This window comes from Brassica napus, chromosome C7 (assembly GCF_020379485.1).
Source record: "Brassica napus cultivar Da-Ae chromosome C7, Da-Ae, whole genome shotgun sequence".
Lineage (NCBI taxonomy): Eukaryota > Viridiplantae > Streptophyta > Magnoliopsida > Brassicales > Brassicaceae > Brassica > Brassica napus.
The window spans coordinates 34,170,127-34,196,898 of record NC_063450.1 but is presented as its reverse complement, the minus strand read 5'-3'; the positions used below and the strand labels follow the sequence as shown (position 1 = coordinate 34,196,898).

At 34.6% G+C, this 26,772-nt stretch overlaps 2 protein-coding genes and 1 pseudogene across 2 annotated transcripts; all 3 read right to left on the bottom strand.

Annotated features, from left to right (window-relative positions):
- Window positions 1–1,124: 1,124 nt before the first annotated feature.
- Window positions 1,125–6,904, bottom strand: LOC106407950 (protein VARIATION IN COMPOUND TRIGGERED ROOT growth response-like). Its single transcript, XM_022706398.2, has 4 exons — window positions 3,916–6,904; window positions 3,108–3,786; window positions 1,686–2,768; window positions 1,125–1,594 (listed from the first exon to the last, which is right to left on the bottom strand). Exons 2-4 carry the CDS (start codon window positions 3,240–3,242, stop codon window positions 1,586–1,588), a joined length of 1,227 nt encoding a protein of 408 aa, XP_022562119.1. The 5' UTR covers window positions 3,243–3,786; window positions 3,916–6,904; the 3' UTR covers window positions 1,125–1,585.
- Window positions 6,905–7,211: 307 nt separating this feature from the next.
- On the bottom strand, window positions 7,212–23,621 carry LOC106411216 (annotated as a pseudogene).
- LOC125589828 (pentatricopeptide repeat-containing protein At5g46460, mitochondrial-like) lies at window positions 23,120–26,722 on the bottom strand. The gene has a single exon (XM_048762388.1). The coding sequence runs from the start codon at window positions 26,472–26,474 to the stop codon at window positions 24,351–24,353; it is 2,124 nt and encodes a 707-aa protein (XP_048618345.1). The 5' UTR covers window positions 26,475–26,722; the 3' UTR covers window positions 23,120–24,350.
- Window positions 26,723–26,772: the final 50 nt, after the last annotated feature.

The following is a 26,772-nucleotide window of genomic DNA, read 5'->3' as shown; positions in this document are numbered from 1 at the left end:
AAGCCTCTCACTGTGATACCACAATATCGCTTCTTTCTGTTCGTCTTCAACGTCATGTAAAGCAGATCTATAATCAGGTACATAGCCACAGATCATCGTCGTCCAAGAAATCACATTCTTCCGAGGCATTTGCTTAAACAACTCCAGAGCATCGTCTACTTTACCACACTGTAAATACCCATGAACCATCGCGTTCCAAGCTGTAGTATCTTTCACATGTATCTGATAAAACAATCCCTCTGCTTCTGGATCATTCAAACCAGGCGGAACTGCTCGAGACATCTGGATCCGGATTAAAAATCAATTCCCCAATAACAAGGAAGCCAAAGCCATTCAGTTTGATAATGATCTTTAAAATTCAAACTTACTCTAATAAGCTTAAATCTCTGTCCGATCTTCTCGCCAATGTTGACGCTCCGGTTGCTAATCTACATTAGTCATGTAAATGCTAACGTCATCAAGCACCGTGAACCATTCCCTTTCTTCGACATAGCACAATATCAATGTTGGAGATACAGGAGAAGCGAGTCCTTAAATTCAGCAAATCATCAGCCATACTTAACGACAACTCATCATCAACATGCCAACATTACTCTTGAGTCAAGTCAGCCAGCAATAGACTTTGCTCATGCCTTCAACACAATGACAGGACCTTGAGTAGTATATAAATTTTTAAAGGTAAATCCAGTTTTGAGTTGGAACCATAAAGAACTTAAATATTATTTATGTGCATCTGAATAGTGAATACATCAAATTCAAACATAGAAAACTAAGTAATGAGGTTATCATGCACGTAAATAGATATAAATGAAACTAATTGAGAGTCAATATCACTACTTTAGTAACCATGCATAAAAAAGTTTGACACGCCATGAAAACTAAAGCCATATATGGATCCTCTTATCATCATATCTTTCATGGCTAAAGAAAGGATGGTGACTATACCAATAATCCATTACCCGATTTAATAGCCCAAGTAACTGATTTGACCGAAGTAGTGAATTTAATCTTCCAAGTACACAACAAAAGTCTAACTAAATTGTCTGTGGATACTTAAAGGGACTCATTACTAATAACCAGAAAAGGCTCAGGCAAAGAGACACAAGCAGAAACATACTCCCTACTTCCAACCAAATCAGTTTAATTCTAACACCATTCAGAACAGAGAAAGAAGAACATCAGATTAGTTTTTTTCAAGTCTCTTGTAGGAACAAAACACACAAACAAAACGTTTCAACAAATGAAGTCAAAGAGAGGGAAACATATTATTTCACATAAGATTACATCAACTATAATAAACAGAGCCGCAGACACTTCACTTCATAGACTAAAACATAACTTGATCAAAAATAGAAAACGAAGGGCAGCGTATGAAATCACCAACGAACAAACTCTTTGGTCAGTGACAGAATCTTTAGGTTCTTACTTAGAAGGTTTATGACATTTTGTTTTTACCCCAGAGCGTCTTTTCAACCAGGGAGGAAGTGAAGAATCTCTGCATGTCCTCCATTAGAACCAGCAAGGCGACTTGGTTCATTGCCATGCTAGTTTCATGAAGATTCACAATCAAAGAATCAAAGTTTCTTCAGGTCGTCTGCAGAAAAAAAGGAAAATAATAAATTGAGTAATTTATAATCTAACAGATCCTGAAAAGGTATTATGTATAGGTCATGCTTAATGCTTACCACATTGTCTTCATCGGCTTCACAAATTTGTGGAATAGTGTTTGTGTTACCAAGTCGGTTTTCCACTGATGAACAGTCCTCCCAGAGTCGTATACCCCATTCTTTTAATTTGAACTCATTACTACTCATACCAAACTGTATATTCACGTAATCGTAGTCCACTTTCGTTGGAGTAGCATTTTCGTTCCTCAGAGGGACAACACAGTCTAGTAAAAGAAGATAACTACCGTTCTGATATACCAAGAAGCAGTCGTGTTGATAGGGGGCATCATAGTAACTTCCGAGTCTGCTTTTGAATTGACAATTCACCTTTGTAACGACTCCAATGGTACCAGAGGTGGGCTTACAGTCGAAAACAGCCACTGCACAAACCCTAAACCTGAAGAATGGTGGAGAGTGAGAGGTCTGAACAAGAGGGAAGGCCATAGAGGTTCCCGTAGTTTGGTGAGTGAAGTACAACGGCATTTCTTCACCGGACAAGATGAGTTTCTCGTAAGAGAGTTGTTGAAGAACAGCTTCTTCATCCAACTTGAAGCAGTTGATGAAACTGAACTCGACTTTTGGGACATTGTTGTCTAGACCAGAAGAGGAGGCTTGTGACTCCGTGCCAGTAATCTCTCCTTCCAATGCTATGCCACTTGGATAACCGCTCAAATCAGCACCAGACAATGCCCCACACTGCGAAAAGTTGACCAACTCGAGATCTTTCAATTTAGAAACGTTTAGGTATACGTACTCTAACTTACTGCATCCTCTCATGAGTAGATATTTGAGCTTAGAGAAGTTCTCAGTCCACGGAGGGACCTCTTCTATTGCCGTTTCTTGTAGATAAAGGGATGAGATGTTTCTTGAGATATCAGGAAAGGTCTTCAAGCGTGAGCATCCATTGAGATTGAGACGTTCCAGAGATACAAGGTTGATTCCAGTTGGAAGAATCTCCAGATCAGTGCATCTTATAATCTTCATGTCCGTTAGGTTATAGAGATTCTGAATAGAGAAAGGAAGCGCCACCATATTGGGGATATCTGAGAGAAACAACACCTTCAAAGACGCAGGCAGCGTCGTTCCCATGCACATAAGCGGCTAAACAAAAAAAAGATGTTAAAAGAAATCACATCAGATAAATAACATCTTCCAAGAAATTTACTCACTCTATCTTTTACACAAAGATTGGTCCGTTGATATTCACTTTTTTAAGTTTTATACATGCACATTTATCACACTAAACACTTCCCCCAACCAATAGTAATTTGCTCTACATATAGAAAACATATATAAATAATCATAATGGTATATATGGAAAATAGTTTAGCTCCTGAACAAACTTAAATACTATCTACAGTACTACACTAAACAAATTCGACCAATGATTCTTTTAGAAAAATGCTTAGTAAAAAGAGGTTAAGTAAATGTGAATCGTACCTGTATTCCTTCCACTAGTTTCTCAAATTTTAATTTATCCATGCAAAACTCTGCGACGTGGAGGCCTTTGGATGTTTCGTGGTTAATGGGGGTTGGAAGAGTTTCCACCTTTGTTAGATTATTGAAATTCTGCATGAAGGAAGGATTCTTCACCCAACTCAAACGATAGTTAAGATAAAGCTTCTCAAGATTGGTGGCCCTGGAAAGATCTGGGATCTCTTTTAGGTTTTCAGATCCCCACAAATTCACCTCCTTGAGACATGCAAGGTTCTGTACTCAACAAAGAAAAACACAGTACAAAGCAGAAGTTAGTGAGACATGATAGTCATCTAAACGGTAAAAGAATAACCATTTTAATCTATGCAAAACTTGCCCAAGATCCTTCCCACAGCTTTTCGAGCTTGCTATTCTTCATTTTGAGCTTGACGAGTCTTTCAGGACAAAAGTTAGAAGGCAAACTTTTTACTGGATATCCTTCCCAACATAACAGTTTGAGTTTAGGCGGCAAATGGTCGAAGTTGTTAGGTAAGTGCAATCTGACCGCTTCGTCGAGCTTATATTTATTCGTGAAAATTGTTAGGAAACGGAGATTACCCATCTTTTTGAAAGCATTCTCATGTATTAAAAACCAACCGATCTCATCTATATTTAATGATATACCTAAAACCCTTTTTGTACCCTGAGAGTTAAGAAAGAGATCATCATTAGCTTAACAACCTCCTAAGACGTATCTTTTATCAAAAGAAATGATTTTTTAAAAACCAAGAAATGGTTTTATTCTTATAGAGTGAGATTAAAAAAAACTTACATCAGAGTCTTCAAGTACATCGCAAACATCCTCAGAGTTCACAATGAATTCTCGTTTTCCCGGATTGCGGGACTGTTCACGAACGATCTCCTTACCCAGTAGTTGTAGCAAAGTGTGCATTTCCACAATGTTCAATCTTACATGTACAAGAGATCTTGCAACTAGGTTTGCAAGCCCAATTTCAAAACTCTTAAAGCTATCTGCGAGTAGCAGCTTGATGTCATCAACTTTCTCCAAATTGAAGGGACATGCAATGTGACGAAATAAGGCTTGATCTTCGTCAGATAACCCTTCATAACTGACTCTTAATACTCTTTCAATATTCCCATCCAAACGATTCTGTAATCTCGACAGCATGTTTATCCAATAATCTTTGTCCATGCCCCGCAGAGCAGAACCCAAAACATTAAGGCCCAAGGGAAGATTACCCGAAAGCAAATATCATTTTCCTTTCCAGCTCCTTGAGAAAGTGGCTGAGGAAGTTCTTACGGATATCTTCTCCGCTGAAGCTCGGGAAGACATCGTACTGCCAATTGCGAGAAGAGGAGGATGAAGAAGATGGAGATGCCATAGAGAGATAGGGAAAGTAGGAAACTCAGAGCCAGCTTTAGTGATTTTATATCCTGAATAGAAAGATTCAAAAAAAAAAAAAGAAATCAAAGGAGAAATTATCATCTGTTCACATTTCAGTTTCGTCATTGTGTTCTCACACTTTTCAAGTGCAAGTTGACGGAGGTTTCCTATTTGTTGACTTAAGAGCATGTTTATAGGCAAAACCCTTAAGTGGTTCTTAGGTGGGCCTTAATGAATTTTTAATGATTATCATTAAGCTAAGAGACATTATTAAGATACACTTAATTATAGTGGTTTATTGATAGTATCTTAATTAAGTTTCTTAACAATTAAAAATATTAAACTAAAATTTAAACAATATTTTTTTTAAAAGATAAAATTTATTTATTAAATAAAACAAAGTCTCACATAACCTTTTAAACGATAATAATTTGAAAGCGGCATTATACTTCAGTTGTGTCTTGATCACGTCCAAATTTACGCCATATATGTTCAACCAGATCACGTTTCAGTTGTTGATGCGCTTGTTTATCACGAATTCTTATTCGAACACCCATCTGATTGGCGATATTTGTAGGGGTATCTGTTGAATATGTGAGATCGACATGTGAACTTCCGCTGCATTCTCCTTGTTGGAAATCCGAAACCTCGTATTGAGTGTGTTGATCTCGTTCGTTTTCTACTATCATATTATGGAGTATGATACATGCTCTCATAATCTTCCCTATTTTGACTTTATCCCAACAAAGTGCTGGATTTTTAACAATGGCAAATCGAGCTTGCAAGACTCCGAAAGCACGCTCGACATCTTTTCTGACAGCTTCTTGACATTGAGCAAATAAAGCCGCTTTCGGACCTTGTGGTAGTGAAATAGATTGGATAAAAGTTGTCCATTTCGGATAAATACCATCGGTGAGATAGTAAGCCATTGAATAAGGATTTATCCAATAACTAGATCCGATCCGACAATTACCGAGCTAAGATAGAGGTTTTATCCAGTTCTAAAATCATTGCCAGGATTTATCCAATAACAAAGATCAATGAGAAAGGATTTACCTTTACAATCGTGGCGGCATGAACATTGTGCCCACTTCACGGCTCTTTATCAATCATGGATCATGCAAGGATCATGCCTCTTGATCCATCCATGTAACGACACAAAGACAGAAAACAAATTAAAAATATTAGAGTTTTTCCATTTCTTACGGTTCATGAACAAGAATCAAAGACAAGCATAGTTGAAATAAGCAAAGAGACGCTTTACCTTTTGATTCCCTTCAGAAACAATCGCCGTTTGTCTTCGTCTCAGAGAGTCACCACGAGAGAAACAGAGCCGTTTTGCTTCTTCGAAGACAGCCACCGATTGAGAGGTCACCGTCTTCCTTCCTCGACGAGAGTCACCGATAGGGAGAGCAATCGCCGTTTCCTTCGACGAGATCCACCCAGAGGGAGAAAAATCGCCGGTTACTTCAACGAGATCCACCGACAGAGAGAGAATTGGTTGTTTCCTTCCACGACGAACCACCGAGGGGGAGAGAATAACCGATAGAGATGTCGACGAGATCGACCGTCGACGATAGAAACCAACAGAGACGTCGACGAGATCCACCGAGACGGCTTTCGAAATCGCCGTTGTCGTCGAGGAGGAGAGGAACCAAGAAGAGAAAGGAAAGAAAGAATGAATGAATCTCGACTCCACCGTTCCTCTGTCCAATAGCGAAGTGCCACGTCGCCCTAAGAGGCGTGACTTCGTGGGCTTAATTAGAGGACGTGCCTTCGTTTTAATTTCATCTTTCATAATTTTTTTTAATTAATTATCCTAAGGAGCGCGGCTAAGACATGCCGATAAACGTGCTCTAACGCCATAATGGACTTTATTCTGCGTTACCCTACAACCTCCAACAAAAATTCTATTATGCCCCACTTTTCAAATGAATTACTTTTCTATTTTCTTTTAATTCGAAAATGTGGCCAAATACTATCTTATCCTTGAGGTGTTAGAGTATTTACAAACTCAACCTAAACCTATCCATCCGCCCGGACTAACCGGATCTAACCCACTTATCCTATTCCCCACCCCCAAACACGTTTCTCTCTCTCATGTTCTGTTCGTTCTAAAACACGGTGAGAAGGCTCGAATTTCCAAAGTTTTTTTTCGCGATTTTGAGTATTGATAAACCTATAATTTTGATACGTAAACAACAATTAAAATCCATAAAAACTGAAGATTCTTTGAATTTAAATCTATGGCGGCCGAATAACAAAATTGCAGAATCGGCAAAACCCAAATGGAAGATGAAGAGTTAATTACGAAACTGACACTCGTTAAAAAAACAAAAGCAGATATTCGAACCCAGAACCATCGTGTTACGAAACAAGGTATACACCACCAAACCACGTGTTACCATTGCTATATTAATATAAACTAAATTATTTTATAGTCTGTAATTAAAATAAAATAAACAAAATTAAAAATAAGTATCAAACTCAGGTACTGCATTGCTTACATACAAAGAGTATACCACTAGAGCACATGATACTTTTGTGCAATTATACATAAAATTTATTATATATATAGGGTGTCAAAATGGGCCAAATGGATCAACCCATAACCCAAATGAGTTGATTGTTAATGGGTCATATGAGTAAATGATTGACCGATCAACCTAACATCTTTATAATGAACATTTTTAAGTTAAAAAATCACGTTTGCTATAATTCAATAAGTAAGCAGAGACCGAGTAATAAGAACTCTTTTTATCAGAACCAATCACAAAATATACTACCGAGAAGTTATTGATGAAGTGCGTAGTTTCTTTACAGAGGATGCTTCATGAAGATTCACAATCAAAGAATCAAAGTTTCAGCCAGGGAGGAAGTGAAGAATCTCTGCATGTCCTCCATTAGAACCAGCAAGGCGACTTGGTTCATTGCCATGCTAGTTTCATGAAGATTCACAATCAAAGAATCAAAGTTTCTTCAGGTCGTCTGCAGAAAAAAAGGAAAATAATAAATTGAGTAATTTATAATCTAACAGATCCTGAAAAGGTATTATGTATAGGTCATGCTTAATGCTTACCACATTGTCTTCATCGGCTTCACAAATTTGTGGAATAGTGTTTGTGTTACCAAGTCGGTTTTCCACTGATGAACAGTCCTCCCAGAGTCGTATACCCCATTCTTTTAATTTGAACTCATTACTACTCATACCAAACTGTATATTCACGTAATCGTAGTCCACTTTCGTTGGAGTAGCATTTTCGTTCCTCAGAGGGACAACACAGTCTAGTAAAAGAAGATAACTACCGTTCTGATATACCAAGAAGCAGTCGTGTTGATAGGGGGCATCATAGTAACTTCCGAGTCTGCTTTTGAATTGACAATTCACCTTTGTAACGACTCCAATGGTACCAGAGGTGGGCTTACAGTCGAAAACAGCCACTGCACAAACCCTAAACCTGAAGAATGGTGGAGAGTGAGAGGTCTGAACAAGAGGGAAGGCCATAGAGGTTCCCGTAGTTTGGTGAGTGAAGTACAACGGCATTTCTTCACCGGACAAGATGAGTTTCTCGTAAGAGAGTTGTTGAAGAACAGCTTCTTCATCCAACTTGAAGCAGTTGATGAAACTGAACTCGACTTTTGGGACATTGTTGTCTAGACCAGAAGAGGAGGCTTGTGACTCCGTGCCAGTAATCTCTCCTTCCAATGCTATGCCACTTGGATAACCGCTCAAATCAGCACCAGACAATGCCCCACACTCGAGATGTTTCAGTTTAGAAACGTTTAGGTATACGTACTCTAACTTACTGCATCCTTGCATGAGTAGATATTTGAGCTTGGAGAAGTTCTCAGTCCACGGAGGAACCTCTTCTATTGCAGTTTCTTCTAGATAAAGGGATGAGATGTTTCTTGAGATATCAGGAAAGGTCTTCAAGCGCGAGCATCCATTGAGATTGAGTCGTTCCAGAGATACAAGGTTGATTCCAGTTGGAAGAATCTCCAGATCCGTGCATCTTATAATCTTCATGTCCGTTAGGTTATAGAGATTCTGAATAGAGAAAGGAAGCTCCACCATATTTGGGAAATCTGACTAGGCATGTCCAATACGGTAAAACCGAACCATACCGAACCGAACCGAAATAGACAATATAGTGTGGTTTTGGTATATATCATATAAACCGAATGGATATGATTTTATAAAAACCGTAGGATTTGGATATGGTTTGGTTTATAACCGATTAAACCGAATAAACCGAACAAAACCGATCAAAAGTAAAAACATGTAAATATGTACATATTTTATAACGTCACATGAAAAATATATTTGTTATATAAGTTATTCTTTTGTTAATAATTATTACCATATTTTTATAGTAATAAAGAATCATAATTTGAAAACACTTAAAATATAATTAAATAACAAGTCATCGTAACTGAGGCTTTTTATTTTCTTAGTCTTCTTCTTTTAATCATTTTGCTTTCTTTTAGCATTGATTAAATTGAAGTAAAGATTATAAATTTGATGGATAATAACTAGAAAAAATTCTTCACAATTTTTTTCTTATTTATAAACTAACAGAGTTTCACTTGACGAAACATGACTTTGATGAACACTGAATATGGAAGAGTGAAAACATTTTCTTTCATACTTCTCTTTTGTTTTTTATTTTTATTTTCAAAATTTCGAGCTTTGATTTTAATTCTAGATTTGATTATTTCATTGGAAGGTGTATAAGCGTTTTTATTTTTTTGTTCTTTTAATTGAAAATATAATATATTTTTAATAAATGACTGCGATGACAATATGACTCTAAAATTTATATAATCCCAGAGAAACAACACCTTCAAAGAGGCAGGCAGCGTCATTCCCATGCACATAAGCGGCTAAACCAAAAAGAGCCTAATTAAACATTGACGAATTATTTAATTATTTATTTTATATTTATTTTACATTTATATAAAATATTTAAATTTTTTTTTTTAATTATAAAATTATTTTGATAATTATTATTTTGCTAAATAGATTTTGATAATTTAAATATACAAAACAAAAGAAATTAGAAAAACTTGTGGATTTGTATTAACATTATTGTGTAATTAAAAAAACTAGACTAATTTCAATCAATTAGAAAAAAATCTAAACCTATTTTAAAAGGTTAATTTAAATCAATTTAAATTGTATAAATCAGATTTTAAGAAAATCGTTTCGGCTAAGAAAAATTTACCGCGCAGGCGTAGGTGCCACACCTATACTGATTTTTAGAACCATGCATCAGATATATTGCATCTTCCAAGAAATCTACTCCCTCTATATATTACAAAAAGATTGGTCTCTTTGATATTCACTTTTCTAAGTTTTATTTATACATGCAAGTTTTCTCACACTAAACACTTCCCCCAACCAATAGTAATTTGCTATATAAATAACCATAGTGGTATATATGGAAAATACTTTAGCTCCTGAACAAACTTAAACTACACTTCACAACTTTGACCAACGATTCTTTTAGAAAAATGCCTAGTAAAAAGAGGTTAAATGTGAACTTTTCGAAAGACGTACCTGTATTCCTTCCAATAGTTTCTCAAATTTTAAGTTACCCATGCAAAACTCTGCGACGGGGAGACCTTTTGTAGTTTCGTGGTTAATGGGGGTTGGAAGAGTTTCCACCTTTGTTAGATTATTGAAATTCTGCATGAAGGAAGGATTCTTCACCCAACTCAAACGATAGTTAAGATAAAGCTTCTCAAGATTAGTGGCCCTGGAAAGATCTGGGATCTCTTTTAGGTTTTCAGATCCCCACAAATTCACCTCCTTGAGACATGTAAGGTTCTGTATTCAAGAAAGAAAAACACAGAACAAAGCAGAAGTTAGTGTGACATGATTGTCATGTAAACGGTACGAGAATAACAATTTTAATCTGTGCAAAACTTACCCAAGATCCATCCCACAACTTTTTGAGCTTGCTATTCTTCATTTTGAGCTTGACCAGTCTTTCAGGACAAAAGTTAGAAGGCAAACTTTTCATTGGATATCCTTCCCAACACAACAATTTGAGTTTAGGCGGCAAATGGTCGAAGCTGTCAGTTAAGTGCACTTTTTTTGTCGAGCATATATTTATTCGTGAAAATTGTTAGGAAACGGAGATTGCCCATCTTTTTGAAAGCATTCTCATGTATTAAAAACCAACCGATCTCATCTATATTTAATGATATACCTAAAACCCTTTTTGTACCCTGAGAGTTAAGAAAGAGATCATCATTAGCTTAACAACCTCCTAAGACATACTCCTTCTGTTTCTTAAAAAATGTCATTTTAGTTTTTTTTTGTTATATAAAAAGTGTCGTTTTAGATTTTCAATATAATTTTTACTTGCTTTTAGCTGAATATTAATTGTAAAATACATTGATCTAATAAATAAACTTATTTACCTCAAATATATAATTACTGAGAACATAAATACATTTCAATCAATTTTTTAATATGTTGAAAAGTGTCTAAGTGACACTTATAATGAAACGGAGAAAGTATCTTTTATCAAAAGAAATGATTTTTTAAAAACCAAGAAATGGTTTTATTCTTATAGAGTGAGATTAAAAAAAACTTACAACAGAGTCTTCAAGTACATCGCAAACATCCCTAGAGTCCACAATGAACTCTCGTTTTCCAGGATTGTGGGACTGTTTACGGACGATCTCCTTACCCAGTTGTTGTAGCAAAGTGTGCATTTCCACAATATTCAATCTTACATGTGCAAGAGACCTTGCAACTAGGTTTTCAAGCCCAATTTCAACGCTCTTAAAGCCGCTATCTGCGAGTAGCAGCTTGATGTCATCAACTTTCTCCAAATTGAAGAGACATGCAATGTGACGAAATAAGGCTTGATCTTCGTCAGATAACCCTTCATAACTGACTCTTAATACATGTTTAATGTCCACATCTAAACTATCCTTTAATATCGGCAGACAGCTTATCCAATGCTCTTTGCCCCTGCCCCGCAGATACGAACCCAAAACTCTAAGACCCAAGGGAAGATTACCCGCAAGTTGTGCAACTTCAATTGCGAGCTTCTCAAAGCCTTCATCTGGAGCGTTTTTGTTAAAGGCATATCGACACAACATCTCAAGAGCACGGTTTTCAGATGGGATCTCAACCTCGTAAATGCAATCAATCCCATGGGACTTTAACAGATGCTTATCCGTTGTTACCACAATGATTCTGCTCCAACTTCCAAACCATTGATTTTGACCCACCAAGGCGTCTAGCACCACTTTATCATCCAAGTCATCAATAAAGATAAGAACTTTTCGACGCTTTAGCCTCTCTCTCACCGCACCTAAGTGATCTACCTCTATGCCCTCTTTGCCTAACAGTTTAGAGAGAAACTGTTCTTGCAAGTGCAACTTCATGTTATAGTCGTCATTGTTGGCTTTGCTAAAAACTTCTTTACTCTTAGATATGAAACTCCTGTCTATGAAGATTCTACCATGGAAATGACGTAAGAGTCGACTATATAGAGCTCTTGCAATGGTAGTCTTGCCAATTCCGGAAGGACCCCATATCCCAACCATCTTCACTTCCTTGGATTCCAAATCCAATAATGAACTCATAATTTCATATGATCTTTGAGGCCAACAAAGTTCCCAAAATCTTCTGATGGGGTTACATTCAGTTTACCCAGAACATCATTGGTGATGTCTTCAATCATCTTAGCTTCACCAGCGCTAAATAAGAAGAAACATCAATACGCAAACATGAAACAAGTAGAATACATATATCTGTTAATACAAAATAATAAGTGCATATTTTTAAGTGGTTTCTTAAAGATTTTCATTCATTTTTAACTAATTCTATCTAATTCATTTATTGCCTTTTCTAATTAAATCGATACTATATATTACAAAGTATAAAACATAACTTACCTATTTCTATAACTCTTTTGTTACATCTTATTTTTTTCACTCTTCCTAACTACTTCATTAATTGTATTGACTATAGCAATTCGACATCATTTATATTACATGTTAACCATAATAATTTTACATGTGTGAATGAAATTGCTTCATTCGGGATAAAAATTCAAACCGATTAACAAAGATTTTTTTTTTTACAAAATCATTTAGACATGGGAATCTAGGTATCCATTCGAGTACGAATTGATTTTTTTTGGATATCGGTTTTTGGGTTTTTAAATTAAAATCCATTCGGATATTATAATTTTTTGGACGGGGTTCGACTGGGATCCTTCCGGGTCCGGATAGATTCGTAGGAACCTAAAAATCTAAATAGCATATGTGATTAAAATGTCATTAAACAATTTATAAAATAAAAATCAAAATGAAAACCCTCGCAGACGCGCAGATCAAGCTCTTGTTTGTTTTATGAGGTTATTGAAATGTATAAAGAGGTGTCCTTTCATAAAAATGTATATTTCGTGTTAAAATTATACATTGTAAAAAAGTATAAAATATATATTTTCACCATAAAATTTTCTAATAATTTTTGTAAAAGTTCTTTTTTTGTCTAAAGATGTGTTTTTCATTATATAAACTGCATAAAAATTTTAAGGATTTCAAAATTTCTGAGGATATATATTTTATCCTAAAATATGCATAACCTTTTAATGAGTTATCTTTTATTTCATTTCCTATATATTTTTTATACATTTAAAAATGTTAAAATTATTTATAAATTTTCAGATCATAAACTTTTTGGATAGTTTATATATTTTATAATATATATATATATATAAATTTGCAATTATTGGTGATTGTAGCCTTTAGAGATGAATTATTACAACTACGATAAACTTTGGTGATTAACCATTGCGATGTTTGGTTTAGCAATTATAATTCTTACTAAGCATTATAATGCTTGGTTATTAATCATTGCAACCTTCAACTCTCTATAAAGAGTTTTAGAGTTGTGTGTATTTGGTAAATCATAATTTAAAACAAATAAGAAGTAGCGATAAAGAGAGAGAATATATCTATTTTTCAACTGATCAACAAAGATTTTGAACAAATCAAACATAAAAACTTTATTTGTTATTCATGTATCTCCTAATTATTATTAATTAATATTATGTTAATATTTCATAACATAATCATTTTTATATTCTGTTGATATTTCATAACACAAATTATCTATTCTTAAAATGCAACGGTAGCATTTTAAATTTAACATGTTTTCTGTATATAGCATTTTAAATTAATAAAATACTATAAATTTACATGTTCCGTTACCATATGGAACACTTGACCACATAACAAACAAACACTAACCCTTAATGATTCTTGTAACATCTTAACGACAACCCATTTTCATTTCATTACTGTCGTAATTAACCGTATGATATCATCAGCTATCATATATATAACAAACTGTACGTGTATGCGAATCTTACGGAAAACACGACACTTAGTTTCCTTATAGAGTTGTATCCAATCAGAATTTTTATAAAAGTTAAATTAAGTAAAAGTTGCAACTATTCTGTGAGTCCACTTACGACTATTCACAAATCAAACCAACGTCAACCGTTAACTCCACATACCGATCTTAAACGTTTCTTAATTTAATGTGCTATACAGTATAATTTTTTTAAATTAATATTCGATAAATTAATAATTTCTATAAATTAATAAATTTTTCTGGTCCCAACTTGGATCGGTTCAAAATTTGACACAAATCGATAAAATAATAAGATAATATTTTTTTAGAAAATTCTATGTAAGTAGATGGTCCAATTAAAGTTATAAATTAACAATTTATATGTATAAATATTTTTTATAAATAATAATCTATTATTATATTATTTGTTTTATATTCACAATGGAATTATTTTTATATTTTCTTACACTTATATTTTTTATAAGTAATAACCTATTATTATATACACAAATTAATATAAATTTCAAATTTCAAAAAATAACAATTAATGTCTATACACTAAAATCAAATATTTTTCTTATCTTAGAATAAATATATATTAAAATAAGAAATCAAAATAAGGGAACTTTTGTAAAGTAATATCTCTATAAATTAACAAAATTTCAAAGTCCGAATATTATTAATTTATAGAGGTTCTACTGTATATAGAAAACATGTGAAACGGTATTTCGTCAATATCTAGTATAATGTGGTTGTCAAAATATTTAAGATGTGTCTTCTTAATAATATATATTTTCATTCTAAGAGTTGCATAGATTTTTAAAGAGTTGTCTTTTTTCTCTCTAAAGATGTGTCTTTTTATTCTATTTATTTTAATAAATCATTAAAATATGTCTAGAAACATATCTATTCATTCTAAAAATTACATATGTTTTTAACGAATTTTTTTCTTTCATTTTTCTATCTATTTTATGTACATTTTTAAGAATTTTTAAAAAATATCTTAAAAATATTAAGGTAATTTGGCTTGTAAGGCACTTTTATTTAAAAAGTTAAATATATAGTTTTTCAATTATATTTTATGGTTTATAATCATGTTTTGGTGCATTTAATTTGTCTGATTAAATTTCGTTTATTCATATTTCACATAAAATGCTCACGTCTATTTAGACAAAGTATTAAAAAATGTAAACCAAGAAAGAAAAATTATATGCACATTTTAATTTATGCATGAGTTATATATATGTGTTATTTACTAATTAAATTTCTAATTACATTTAAATGAGAAATGATTATTGAATATTTAAGTGGATTTTTTATACCATTTAACTGAACTATTATATTTGTCTAGATAAAAAATTGCAACAGATAAAATGAAGCATTACAACTTTTGGTGATGGATCTTTGCAACTATTGGTAATGGTAGAATTTTGTGATGAACCATTGTAATTTTTGGTGTTAACCATTATAACTCTTGGTTATCTTTTCGAGTATGTGAAATGATTCGTTTTTCATTCTAAATATTGCATGAGTTTTTTAAAAGATAGTTAAATATATAAAGAGTTTTTTTTTCATAAAGATGTGTCTTTTCATGTTAAAATTACATTGAATTAAAAATGTATAAAAATTTCTCTTTTATCATAAATTTTTTATAGATTTTTTAAAAGTATCTTTTTGTCCAAAGATGTGTGTCCTATTTTATAAACATCATATATTTTTAAAGGATTCTCAATTTAACTAAGGATATATCTTTTATCTTAAAGTTTGCATAATTGTTTAATGAGTTATTCTAGTTCATTTTCATATCTATTTTATATACATATAAAGAATATTAAATTGTCCAAATATATTTGTGTATTTGATTTTTAGGTAATTTAATTATTTTTATAAAATGATATATTATAAACTATTGCACCTATTAGTGATAGCAACATTTGGTAACGAACTATTACAACTATGATAAACCGTCGAAATTATTGGTAACAATAGACTTTGGTGATGAAACTTTTCAACTTTTGATATTAGCAATTATAATTCTTAACTCACTATTGTAATGTTTGATTGTTAACTATTGGAATATTTAACTCTTTATATAAAGAATCATGAATATTGAAAAAAACATAATGAAAAATAAATAAGTAGTCGAGATAAAAAGATATACATTTTTAACTGATCATCAAATATCTTAAGAACATACATTAAATACTGATTTTTTTAGTTATTATTCATATATATTAGCCATAATGAAAATTAGATTGACTTATCCTACAAAGAATTTTGTCTTATCCTATATTATTTCTATTAATAATAGGTATTAATTATAAATTTTCTAAAGTGCCCACCGGTGTATTTTTTTTGTTTTTATGATGTTACTTTTCTCATGTGGTCATATATTTTTATTTGTTATACTTTTAAAGAATTCAAATATTCAGATATGAATAATAACTAAAAATAAAGTTTATTATATTTCTATGTGATCATATATTTTTGTTTTAAATATAAAGTTTATTGAAAACTATGATTTATACTAACGAACCAACACTATTTTGTATTATCAAATATAAATTTAATAACCGAAGATACTGATTATTAATTGACATATTTCTAATTTATAAGTTTTATTACTAATTATATACTCCTTCTGTTTTTTTATGTAGGTAGTTTTAGGTGAATGCACAAATATTAAAAAAGTTATTAATTTTTCCAAAAATAGCATTTGATATATAAATTAGGTGTAGTTAAACCAATCATAAATAAGTATATATTATTTGATTGGTTACACTATACTCAATAAAAGTAAAAATTACTTAAAATTATGAAAACTACTTATATTTTGAAACAAACAAATTTTACTTAAACTATTTACAATGAAAAACAGAGGGAGTACTATTTTATATATTCGTAAAAATCATGATTAAGGAATAGTTGACATATTTCTAATTTATTACAACCAAACATGATTAAAGATTTAGTATTTTCAATAAAAAAAATATAGTTGCATGCAAGATAATTTTATAATACAAATATGTCGTATTTATTTTTGGAAAATGTTATTTTATAAAATATGGCATACTTATTTCTATAAAATGAGTTCCATGACATAGGTTCCTTATCTAATATAATAAATACAAGAAAAGATTTGTTATGAAAGTCAGAAAAAGCAGCCACCGAAATTGTTGAAAATAAAAAGATGTAGGGCCCGATGTACTATTTGCACAGTGAATTTTTTTTCTATATAAACGATCGTTTCGATCGATTGTAAACACACCATTCCTTCTCCTTCTAATAACACATCCTCTCTTGTTATCAGTATTATCTTCTCCTACGGGTATAAAATTTTGCCATTATTTAAATTTCTTCGATACAATAAAATTCTAGTTTTTTTATAACACGTTATCAGCACGATCGTTCTGCAATTCGGTAAAATTTATTGTATCATATATACCCTGCTATAATGGTCGGTATACCGCATGTATTATTATTTATATTATGTTATAATGGCCGGAATACCGCCTATATTATTTATAAATATTTTAATTAATTTATTGGTCGGCCGAACCGCCTTATATTCTATTTATTGTTAACTGGACGGCTGAGCCGCCTTATATTTTGTTTATTGCTAATTGGTCGGCCGAGCCGCCGTACAATTTATTTATTACTCTGCATTGACCGGCTGAGCCGTCGCATGATTTGTTGTCATAACATAAATATTTCATTGCCATAATTTTTTACTTTTATTAATTTTTATGAAATTTTATAGATTTGATTGACCGTTTAATACGATATTTTCAGACTGATTTTCGGTGCACTCGATTTAACCCCAACGGTCACAAAGAAAAAATTTCAAATTTTTACCCTTTTTCAACGGTCATGAACAGTGATTTTCATCTATAAATACAACTCATTCTTCACTTCATTCACTCATCCAAAACATTTCATCTCCTCTCAAAATTTTCAAATCGCCATATTTTGGTTTTTCAATCGCAATGAAGATGAGTCACTTAGCTTTAATTTTATGTGCGATTTATATTTTTTCGGCTATGTATTTTATTTTTGTTGGAGGAACCACTGATGAATATTTTGGCATTAACATCGCCTTATGTTTGTTTACATTATATTTACTTGTTATTGCTTGTATGATTAATGTAAACGGTTTTTAAATTATGAAGTTCTAATAAAATTATTATTTTGTGTTTTAGAAATACAAATGGCAAACATCGAGAAACTCTAGTTCCCGGCTCTGAAAATAACCGGCGAAAATTATGTCAGATGGGTCACAAATGTGAAATCTTATCTTATAATAAAAAAGATAACCGAAACGATAAAAGTCGGTAAAAATCGACACCCGAGCATATAGCCGAAGCAATAATCTTCCTGAAGAAGCATTTAGATGAGAATCTAACTCACGACTATGGAGACGTTGAGGACCCAGCCGTACTATGGCAAGCCTTGAAAGACAGATTCGATAATCAAAAGGAAATCAATCTCCCTCACGCTCTTGAAGAGTGGAAAACCCTGAGGTTTCAGGATTTCCAAAGGGTTAGAGATTACAATTCCACTATCTTAAGGATAGTTGCACAATTAAAATAAGCAAAAATGCTTGACAAGACATACAGTACTTTCCACAAAGAACACAACGTCTTATCCCGAATTTACAGAAAATGTGGGTACACCAAATTTTCTGAATTGATGGTAACACTCATGTTGGCTGAAAAGAACGATGAGTTACTAATCAAAAACCATAATTCCCGACCTACGGGAGCCAAGGCATTTCCCGAAGTGAATGCTACGGCGGTAGAATATTCGGAAAGGAGAAACCAGACCAACTGAGGTCGTGGTAGGCGTTTCAACAACAAACGTGGAAAGCCTTACTATCCTAAAAGTATTAGATCTAACAAATGGGTTAGATCTGAACAACCTCCTGAAGGCAAAGAAACCGAAGAGGATACCACAAAGAAAAGTGAGACTGTATGTTACAGATGTGGATGTAAAGGACATTGGTCCCGTACCTGTCGTACTCCCCCACATTTGTGCAAGTTATATCAAGAGTCCATAAAAGGAAAGGCTAAAGAGGTGAACCTCATGGAAAACGTTGAAGGGACCTCATACCTTGAATCCTCTGATTTCGCAAATGAGCTGGACTAGAATACTCTTGAAGAGTACGGAAATGTTTCTAATAAGACTACTGAATAGTCCTCATTTGTAATGTATAATAATTATGTTTTGAAAGAACAATGTTGTTTTAACAACAATATATGTATAATTATTGTGTGTTTTCTTTATATAATTAATGAATAAATTTCACGTTTCACTTTTGTTTAATGTTTATGATAATTTCAGAAATGGATCAAAACGCAAATGGAACAAAATCTAAGAAAGAGATTCAAGAGATATGTATACTAGATAGTGGAACAACGCACACTATCTTGAGAAAAAATATATATTTCTCAGATATAAAACCAAAAAGAATTATTGTCAATACAATATCAGGTCCTGCAGACGTGATTGAAGGAAATGGTAAAGCAAACTTTACATCGCCAAATGGAACAAAAATTTCCATAAATAATGCACTATATGCTCCAAATTCCACAAGAAATTTGTTGAGTTTTAAAGACATATATCGTCAAGGATATGATACTCAGTCTGTAACTGAAAATGGAAAGAAGTGTATATATATAACTTCTGATAAATTTGGCAAAAGACACATATTGGAAAAGTTTCCAGAACTTCCTTCGGGATTACACCATACTTATATCAATGCAATCGAATCAAATTTTATGGTAAAACAAAATCCAGAAGATTTTAATTTATGGCATGATCGCCTCGGTCACCCGGGCACCACAATGATGCGTAGAATCATAGAGAGCTCACATGGTCATTCACTGAAAATCCAGGAGATTTCTCAAGGGAATAAAATGACACGTGTTGCATGTTTTCTAGGAAAATTGATCGTAAGGCCATCGCCAACCAAAATTGATAAAGAATCACCAAAATTCCTTGAAAGAATTCAAGGTGATATATGTGGACCGATACATCCACCATGTGGACCATTCCACTATTTTATGGTATTAATTGACACATCCAGTAGATGGTCACACGTTGTCTATTATCATCTCGAAACATGGCATTTGCGAGATTTCTAACTCAGATAATCAAACTGCGGACACAGTTCCATGATTATAATATTAAAAAAGTTAGATTAGACAACGCTGGTGAATTCACATCCCAAGCATTCAATGATTATTGTATGGTAACGGGAATTGAAGTTGAACATTCTGTGGCTCATGTTCATACGCAAAATGGTTTGGCTAAATCTTTAATTAAGCGTCTGCAACTGATTGCAAGACCATTGATCATGAGATCAAAACTTCCAACCTCTATATGGGGACATGCTATTTTGCACGCAGAAACACTCATTCGCATCAGACCGAGTGCATACCACAAGTATTCCCCACTACAATTAGCGTTTGGTCGAGAACCAAATATTTCTCATTTAAGAATCTTTGGTTGTGCAGTATATGTGCCTGTAGCACCACCACAACGAACAAAGATGGGACCACAAAGAAGGTTGAGAATATATGTTGGTTGTGACTCTCCATCAATTATAAGATACCTAGAACCACAGACTGGTGACGTCTTTACAGCACGTTTTGCTGATTGTCATTTTGACGAAAATGTATTCCCAGTTCTAGGGGGAGAAAACAAAAATGTTGGAAGTGATATAAAATGGAGTGTACCATCATTGTTATATCTTGATCCTCCTACTAAAGAGTCAGAACTAGAAGTTAGACGAATTATGCATTTACAGAGTATAGCTAACCAGCTACCTGATGCATTTGCAGATACCAAGACAGTAACTAAATCTCATATACCAGCTGCAAATGCTCCTGCTCGTATCAAAATGCCAAATGAACAAGAAAAGGAGGATGACACACGAGAGCCAAAAACACGCCTGAAGCGTGGTAGACCTGTTGGTTCTAAGGATAAGAATCCTAGGAAACAGAAGAAAGCTGAAATATATGATGCACCCAAAATAGCAGAAAATATTTTGGAAGAAATAAATGATAAGGACTCTGATGAATCAGAGCATCATTAATCGAAAGATAATCATGAGATTTCCATTAATTACATCCATAATAAAAAAGATATGGAAAATGAATGAAAATGATGACATTGGTGATGTTTTATCATATCTTATGTCAAATGAGGTAAATGAAGATACCGATGATCCAGAACCGAAATCCATATATGAATGTCAAAAGAGACATGATTGGAATAAATGGAAAGAAGCAATACAAATCGAACTTGATTCACTTAACAAACGAAAAGTGTTTGGATCTATTGTACTCACACCTGAAGATGTGAGACCAGTTGGGTACAGATGAATTTTCGTTCGAAAACGAAATGAGAAAAATGAGATTACAAGGTATAAAGCTCGCCTTGTAGCCCAAGGATTTTATCAAAGACCTGATATTGATTATGAGGAAACATATTCTCCTGTAATGGATGCGATCACATTTAGATTCCTGATGAGTCTAGCCGCTGATAAAAATCTTGAGATGCGTCTCATGGATGTTGTTACAGCTTATCTATACGGATCATTAGATACTGATATCTACATGAAAATCCCTGATGGATTTAAAATGCCAGAAGCATTAAGTTCCAAACCTAAAGAGTTATGTGCAATAAAATTGCAAAGATCATTATATGGGTTAAAACAATCTGGACGTATGTGGTACAATCGTCTCAGTGAACATTTAACAAAAGAAGGATATGTGAATGATCCTATATGCCCGTGTGTTTTCATCAAGAAAACAACATCCGGATTTGTGATAATCGCGGTATATGTTGATGATCTAAATATTATTGGAACTCAGAAGGAAATACAAAAGGCATCAGAATATCTAAAAGGAGAATTTGAGATGAAAGATCTCGGAAAGACACAGTATTGTCTTGGCCTTCAAATAGAACATTTTCAAAATGGTATATTTGTACATCAATCTACATACACCAAAAGAGTGTTGAAACACTTTAATATGGATAAATCTAATATCCTTAGTACTCCGATGGTCGTCAGATCACTTAACATTGAAAGTGATCAATTTCGACCACCTGAGGAAAAAGAAGAGATACTTGGTCCGGAAGTACCATATCTAAGTGTAATTGGAGCGTTGATGTACCTTACAAATTGTACACGGCCTGATATATCATTCGCTGTTAATCTTCTAGCAAGATTTAGCTCATCTCCAACACGAAGACATTGGAATGGAATTAGACATGTCTTTCGTTACCTACAAGGGACTATTGATTTAGGCTTATTTTACCCTAAAGATTCAAATGGTCAAATTGTTGGTTTTGCAGATGCATGATATCTTTCAGATCCACACAAATCCCGATTGCAAACAGGATATGTTTTTACGATCGGAGGCACTGCTATATCTTGGCGTTCTCAGAAACAAACGCTTGTGGCTACCTCTTCAAATCATGCTGAGATCATTGCACTCTATGAAGCAAGTAGAGAATGTGTTTGGCTAAGATCAATAAGCCGACACATCTGTTCAAGCAGTGGAATTGACAAAAATATAGAGCCAACTATTTTATATGAAGATAATGCAGCATGTGTTGCTCAAACAAATGACGGATATATCAAAAGCGATAGAACGAAGCATATTCATCCGAAGTTCTTCTCATACACTCAAGAGCTCGTGAAGAAGAAAGAGATTGAAGTAAGATATGTCCAATCATGCGACAATGCAGCTGACCTCTTCACAAAATCACTTCCGACTTCGGTGTTCAGAAAACATGTCCATAACATTGGAATGCGTCATCAGAAGGATATATGACTGCTCATTCGAGGGGGAGCTTACGTAGTTGTACTTTTTTTACCTTACTACGGTTTTTCCCATTGGGTTTTCCTAGAAAGGTTTTTAACGAGGCAACAAAGACGTTAAGCGAGAGTGGATAGTGACACCGGTCCCCAAGGGGGAGTGTTATGAAAGTCAGAAAAAGCAGCCACCGAAATTGTTGAAAATAAAAAGATGTGGAGCCCGCTGCACTATTTGCACAGTGAATTTTTCTTCTATATAAACGATCGTTTCGATCGATTGTAAACACACCGTTCTTTTTCCTTCTAATAACACATCCTCTCTTGTTATCAGTATTATCTTCTCCTACGGGTATAAAATTTTGCCCTTATTTAAATTTTTTCGATACAATAAAATTCTAGTTTTTTTTATAACAAGATTAATAAATTGATTTAATTATTACCAGTTCTCAGAATGAAATCCGAGGATATTAGCTACATCAGTCAACGCTTTCTGCCACTGATTTTTCACTTCTTTTGTTTGGTTCTGGCAAGTCTTCTTAAAGATCTTCCCAAAGTCTCCGTTCTGTTCCTCACCTGGGAAGGATCCAAACCGTAGAAAACGGGAATCACGATTTGGCCCAACTCCTCTTTGCACCTCACGATCTTCAACAGTTCATTCAGACACCAGCTTGAAGATGCGTAGTTTTTGGAGAACAAGACCACTGCAATCCTCGATTCTCTAATGGCCTGTACAGTCTCGAGCCAGATAGACTGGCTTCTCTTCATCTCCATGTCTTTGAAAGCAACGATCATTTTCCTTTCCAGCTCCTTGAGAAAATGGCTGAGGAAGTTTTTATGGATGTCTTCTCCTCTAAAGGTCGGAAAGACGTCGTATCGCCAATTGGGAGAAGAGGAGGATGAAGAAGATGGAGATGCCATAGGGAGAGAGAGAGAGAGTGTGTGTGTAGGAAACTCAGAGGCAGCTTCGTGATTTTATATTCTGAATAGAAAGATAAAATATCAGAGGAGATAGTATCATAGCCTCACGTTCGTCCTGGCTAGCAGTTTCGTCGTTGTTGTTCTCCGGTTTTTCCACACGCTAGTTGTCCTATTCGATGACTTAATCAACGCCATATATCACCAAGTCCCTACATACTTTTTTCAATGTTTTCACGTAATCTGCACCAAAAGATGACCAGTAATTTAAATTATGAAAGAGTATTCTGTTTTTACCCGCATTCGCTTGCTGTTTCTCAGTGCCTCTACAACGCTGACTACAAGTTCGTCACTTTGCTCAGTCTCATGGCATCCATCATTAACAACATTTTCTTCATCAGTTCACAAACATGTGAAAGAGTATCTGGATTTCTCCCTACAGCGCTGTCTCCACACTCTTGGCTGTGTTCGGTGTCATGGCCTCCAAAGTCAGCATTGTTGCTTGTGTTTCCTCCACCAACTTGTGAAGAATGTTTCCATTACAAGGTCGGTTACCCAGGGCTTGACCGTTCTCGGGAAGCAGCATGCCACATCCTTTTAATTCACGCTCAGAATGCTCCTTCACTGGATTTCGAATAGACTTGTAGATTTGACATCATAACCATATTTTAGTAAAATTTAAAGTTTCTCACATCACAGAATCAAAGTTTGTAACCTTCTCTGGTCGCTTGTCTACCAATAATCCCCACAAGAACATATCCCATCCTTAAAATGATGAAACCGAGTTGGATCCCTTAAAACAATCTCACGTCCCACAACTCTTGAGATCAGCTTAATCACTGCGTGACAATCTTCACAAACTCGTAGATTCTTCATAACTGTGACTGCATTTCCTTCGACTGTATTAACCAACGCAAACGCAATAGCAAGCCTCTCACTGTGATACCACAACATCTCTTCCTTCTGTTCGTCTTCAACGTCATGTAAAGCAGATCTATAATCAGGTACATAGCCAAGCTCCTTCAACTTTTCTTTCAGAAACTCCAACTTCTCATATATTCTCAAGCTATCTGGTCGATCACCTGAGAAAAACTCGTGCTTTTTCCCTTTAAACACAACCCAACTGCTCCCACGTTTCTTCATTATCCCCTTCTGCTTCATCTTTATTCTCAATTTCGATACATTCGACCATCTACCAGCAGAAGCATATGTATTAGACAACAAGACATAAGCAGCGCTTGATTTTGAGTCCAGCTGAAAAATGGCAGCAGCAGCTTTCTCGGCTCTGTCAACATCATGATGCATCCTACAAGCACTGAGTAAAGCCAACCAAACCATTTCATTAGGTTTCACAAGCATGCTCTCGATAAGCTCCTCTGCTTCTTTCAGTTCCCCGCTTCTTCCCAAGATATCTACCATACAAGTGTAGTGTTGAATCTTTCTATCGATGTGATTTGGTCCTCTTGACATGTATTCGAAAATCTTTCTTCCTTTATGTAGAAACCCGCAGTGGCTGCAAGCAGAGAGCAAGCCAGTGAAAGTAATCTCATCTGGCTCTTTGTTTAATCTAATCATTTGACCGAATATGACAAAGGCCCATTTACCACGTCCATGCTGCGCGCAGCCAACAATTATTGAATTCCAAGAGACAATGCTCTTCTTTAAGATGTCAGTAAACACCATAACGGCATCATTTGCATTTCCACAGTCACTGTACATGACAACTAGAGAATTACCCACAAAGGCATCAGTTACTAAACCAAGTTTCACTGCAACGCCATGCATCTCCTTACCCCAATCCAATGATCCCAAAGCAGAGCAAGAGTTTAATCCGCTAGCAAATGTTGACTGATTCGGTAAGATACTGTTTCTCAACATCTCTGAGAAAACACTTAAGGCATCTTCATGTTTTTTGTTCAGACTATAACCTGACAATAGAGCAGTCCACACAGCAACTTGGTCACGAACCTTCTCGTCAAAAACTTTCCTTGAATCCTCTGTTCTTTTGCAGTTTGCATAAAACGTTATAAGCGAAGCAGACATGTATTCCTCAGATAAAAACCCCAACTTGATGATGAAACCATGAACTTGTGCACCCATATGAAACGCTGGAGCATTTGCACAAGCAGTGATTACACAAGTGAATGTTCTTGAAGTCGCCTTAATGCAACAACCCAGCATGTTCTTGAACAAAACAAGACCTTCTCCACTCCTTTCATTCTGGTCCAACCCACAGATCATTGTGGTCCAAGAAATCACATTCTTCCGAGGCATTCGCTCAAACAACTCCAAAGCATCGTCTACTCTACCAAGCTGTAAATACCCATGAACCATGGCGTTCCAAGCTGCAGTATCTTTCACAGGCATCTGATAAAACAACCACTCCGCTTGCTCAACCTTCCCCGACCTAAGAAACCCATTCAACATCGCTGTCCAGGAAACAACGCTTCTCTCAGGCATTTCATCGAACAGCTTCACTGCGGTATCCATATCCCCACACTCCACACAGCCACTTATCATCGAATTCCACGAGATAACATCTCTCACAGGCATTGCGTCGAACAGATTCAACGCATCAACCAATCTGTTGCTCCTCGCGTATCCAGAGATCATCTTGGTGTAGAGACTCACACGAGGAGACGGAACCTGGTTAAAAACATCTCGAGCCTCGTCGAGTCTACGGTTTTGCAAGTGATTACATATCGAAACTTCGCGACTCCGGAGCTCTGTGGCAGCTGAGAAGGTTCTGTAGCAACTCCCATGAACAACGTAAGAATCAAGGCAGGGGAGGGAGAATGCTCGAAATCTAAATCTTTGAAAAATGGCGCCTCTCATCATTTCTGCGATACTCAACATTGGCGAATAAACAAATATAGATTGGAGTTCGGTTAACTAATGGTTTAACCAAATCACATGGTTCAAGATCCGGTTCAATGATTTGAGTTGTATTCTTTATCTCAGTAACGATGCTTCTGTATTGTTAGTAGCAGACTGTAACAGTCCTAGTTTGTGTTTGGATTTTGTATAAACGTAGATACGCTGCATCTCTTACAAGACAGAAAAATCACAGCCTGAATCAACGTAACCATGTATTTCGAAAGTAACGTTGCTATTCAAATTTGAGGAGTAAAAAAGGTTTGAAGTTTCGTTCGAA